This window comes from Otolemur garnettii, unplaced genomic scaffold (genome assembly GCF_000181295.1).
Source record: "Otolemur garnettii isolate 467f Iridium unplaced genomic scaffold, OtoGar3 scaffold00074, whole genome shotgun sequence".
Taxonomy (NCBI): Eukaryota; Metazoa; Chordata; class Mammalia; order Primates; family Galagidae; genus Otolemur; species Otolemur garnettii.
Genome location: NW_003852469.1, coordinates 4,871,673 through 4,875,354, shown reverse-complemented (window position 1 = coordinate 4,875,354; position 3,682 = coordinate 4,871,673). Strand labels below are relative to the sequence as shown.

The 3,682-nt window shown below is 41.9% G+C and overlaps 1 protein-coding gene across 1 annotated transcript in view; it reads right to left on the bottom strand.

The window, feature by feature from the left end:
* Nucleotides 1-3,655: 3,655 nt before the first annotated feature.
* Nucleotides 3,656-3,682, bottom strand: part of NEFL (neurofilament light) — a 3,834-nt gene continuing 3,807 nt past the window's right edge. Inside the window, exon 3 of the mRNA XM_003794024.3 lies at nt 3,656-3,661. Within this exon, the coding sequence (XP_003794072.1) occupies nt 3,656-3,661 (6 nt within the window). The remainder of the gene's footprint in view (nt 3,662-3,682) is intronic.

Sequence of the window (3,682 nt, the reverse complement as noted above, 5' to 3'; positions counted from 1 at the left end):
TGTGTAAAAACTCTCCAACGACCATCACAACACATGTCTGTGAAAGTGTGCTCTGGTGCCACAAGGGTCCCTCACAAGATACACTGTAAAGACTGTGAGGTGTACGAGTTAAGAGAGAGAGCTACGGAGCCGAACTGTAAGGTCTGAATCCCAGCCCCGCCACAGACCGGCTGTGAGACCTTGGTCAAGTCACTTAACCTTAGTTCCTCACCTATACCATGGGATGATAATCGTACTGGACTCATAACAATTGTAAGTCAAGTGAATGACTTAATACAGAGAATACACTTAGGCCACCACTTGGAATGCAGCCACATCTCTGACTGCCCTAGAATCTCCATGTGAGGAAAAAAAAGTGACTGTGTTAATTGCTTATTGATTTAATGGTAGCAATGAAACTATATACTAAAAGTTTAGCAATTCCCCTGAGGTGACAGAGAGGCATCTGTGTGTTTCCTATTCAACCGCTGAGCCTGAACCCCTAAAGTGAAACAGTGAGGGATTTTCCAGGAAATTTTGACTCATGAATCTAGAAAGGATCTGAGACCCACACTGTTGGACCCTTATGCAGATGAGAAAATTAAGAGGGGTTGGGAGTATGGATGGGAATGGCCAGGGTGCCACAACCTAGTAACACAGCATGCAGATGGTCCCTTGACTCTTGGCTCGCTGCTCTTCCCACAACAGGTGTGGACTAGATTGGAACTGATTATTAAATACTCTTGACTTTGTAGTCACCCTGAAGGCACTTTATGGAGAATGTATTCATTCAATAAATGCACTTCGTGTTTCTACTATGGCAGAAACTATACTGGTTGCTGGGGATAAAATCATGAGCAACAGAGAGCTGATTCCCATGCTTCTGAAGATCCTGCTGCCCTGGGGCAGGCAGACCTCAGTCAAATTATCACACAAATAGATGCCAATGGCAAGTATAAAAGCCTACAAAGAATTACGAGCATATTTAAGGGAAGAATTTGACCCATCAGAAGAGGTGGGGAAAGGTTTCCCTTAGGGAATGACACTTAATACCTAAATCTCAGGGGTAAGTAGAGTAACTAGTTGGGGAAGTTTGAGAGAAGGAAAAAAAAGATGAGTGTTATAGACAAGGTGACCAGCAAAATTCTGCAGCAGGTGGGAGAATGGAAGACCAGGATGGCTGCAGCCGGGGGAAGTGAGGGGCATGGAGGTTACAGAGAGGAAGAAGCCAGAGAAGTAGGCAGGGATCAGGCCAATGCAGGCCTTGAAATAAGAAGGCCTGAATTAAACCCTATTCGAAGGGTTTAATCAGGAGGATGCCATAATCAAACTTGCTTTTCAAAAGATTAGCCTGCTGTAGGGTGCTGACTGAAGGGGACCAAGTTCAGACATTGGGAAACGACCTGGGGGTGGCAGCGTACACAGAGAAGTATAGACAGATTCAAGACATAAAAGCAGGAAAATTCCTAGGATACAGGAGACAGATGAGATCAGAGGTCTGAGGAGAGGATGACATTTGAGGTGTCTGGTTCACTCCAGGGGGCCCTAATATTCTTGGCACCAGGGACAGGTTTCATGGAAGATAATTTTTCCATAGATGGGGGTTTCACAAGCAGGTATGGGACAGGAGGGAGAGTGCAGGTGGTGATGTGAGCCGTGGGGAGCAGCTGTAAAACCAGATAAAGCTTCACTCCCGCATCCTGTGAGGCCCGTTCCTAACAGGCCAGTGGTCTGCAGCCTGGGGACTGGGGACTTCAGGTTTACAGAATAAGATAACTTGGACGGGGGTCATTGGCTGGTACCAAAAAAGGACTCGGGTTCGGCAGAGGGGGGAGTAGTGGGAAAAGGAGTACTAACAACAGTACTAAACTTGGGGAGATTATTACAAAGACTCCAAACATTTCATTTAGGTTTTTCTGTATTTTATTATGGCACACAGGATACAGGATGGTACAGTGTTCTTACTTCAACCAAGTAATTCTCGAATCAACCAGCTGTTCCCATTTGGCTAAAGGTACTTGTACATGGAGTTTACCTCTCTCGGAAATTCGCCATGTGTGTTATCCTACATCCAAGGAACAAAAAGAAAAGCTTGATTCTGAGTAGACTCTTAATCTTGACAGAAGCCAATACAGACTGAGCCTCCCTTCATAATTCAAATCCATATCATCTTGGTAGATAAAGAAATATTTTACCTATTTGCATAGTGACATATATTTAGCTAGAAATAGGTTGGGTGGGGGGATCAAATAACGTTAAACAGAGACCACTTTGGTTTCAGGTTAAATTCATAACTTACAAAGGTCATCTCAAAAGCTAGTATTAAATGAAGTTGCTTGACAAAGCCATTGTTTACACACAGAAGCAGAGTAACAGTCAATTAAGGCCATCTATATTCCCCATCAAATACAATAGCAAGCGCGTTCGTAACTTTACAATGGACAGGGAGGACAGATGGGGTGTGTATTCGATGCAATGTTTAACCAGTTAAGCTATCACTGAACTCCAAATGTTTCCCCATAAAGACATGCAGGGCCATGCCAATGTAACATACAAGTATATTATCTCCCCCCTTAAGTGACTGATCATAATTGTATTACCTGTGCCTGTAGTTTTTTAAACGTTGAAAAATGTGTGGCATTAAATGCTAGTTACTTGATTCAATAGAATGAAGCGAACAACACACTGAATCATGAGCTCAGGATTGCTGGCAACATGCTCCCAGTGGAGTGGCAAACAGCCTTTGGTAGCCTTAACTCTCTCCTCTGAAAATTATACACGGATAACAAAATGATTCCTCCTGATTATATCATGTGCTCAGGTTTTCACCTTTGCCCATGATAATTAGACTATATTTTAAAATGTGGCTTTAGAGATATCTGGGTTTCATAAGACCTTCCTATTGTATTAGTACCTGCTAGTTTGAATTAACAACTACTTCCCATAAAGGGTATATCTGTCAAGTACTTTCAGAATTGGTTCTACGACGCCATCCTACAACCTAACATTGTACATTTTAGGGGACAGAGTATATTGTTACTTATAGAGTTTCTCATTTACTTGTATTTATTATCAAATTCTTGAGAGAGAAGATTTCATAGTCACGACCTAACTATATCCCTCAGAATTGCCACTTAAGTGGAGGGGGGGAAAGTATTGTAACTGTTAAAATTTTGACTTTTTAAAAAAATGGAGGTCAATAGAGCCCCCTGTAGATAGTTTATATTTGCACCATCCTTAAGGTATTTTCATTAAGTCAACAACCACAGCAAGAAATCCATCATTCAGTGTAACTTTATTTACTATTTATTGCACATAACTTGAGATCTTTCATTTTTAACCACCACAGGGTCAAAGGACTATTTCTCCACGAGGTTGGATAGTAACATTAGTGAATTCGTGTATTCGTGGTGTTTTTTATTTGTAAACATCTGAATGGTTCACATTGCCATAGATCCTGAACTCATAAGCGTGGACCATGCACAGGCTGGCAGCAAGCCAGAGAGCCACTCGGCAAGCAAACAAATACTCTGCATTAAGAGAAAATTCATAGCACAACATTGAATGTCCAACCTAAGTCATCTCGGAATTATACATTAGATTGACATTTTAATTCACATGGGATCTGGAACTCAACTGGTTGGTTGGTGATGGGGTTGACCTGATTTCAGGAGCATTATTCCTGGAACAGTTAAGGAAAAAG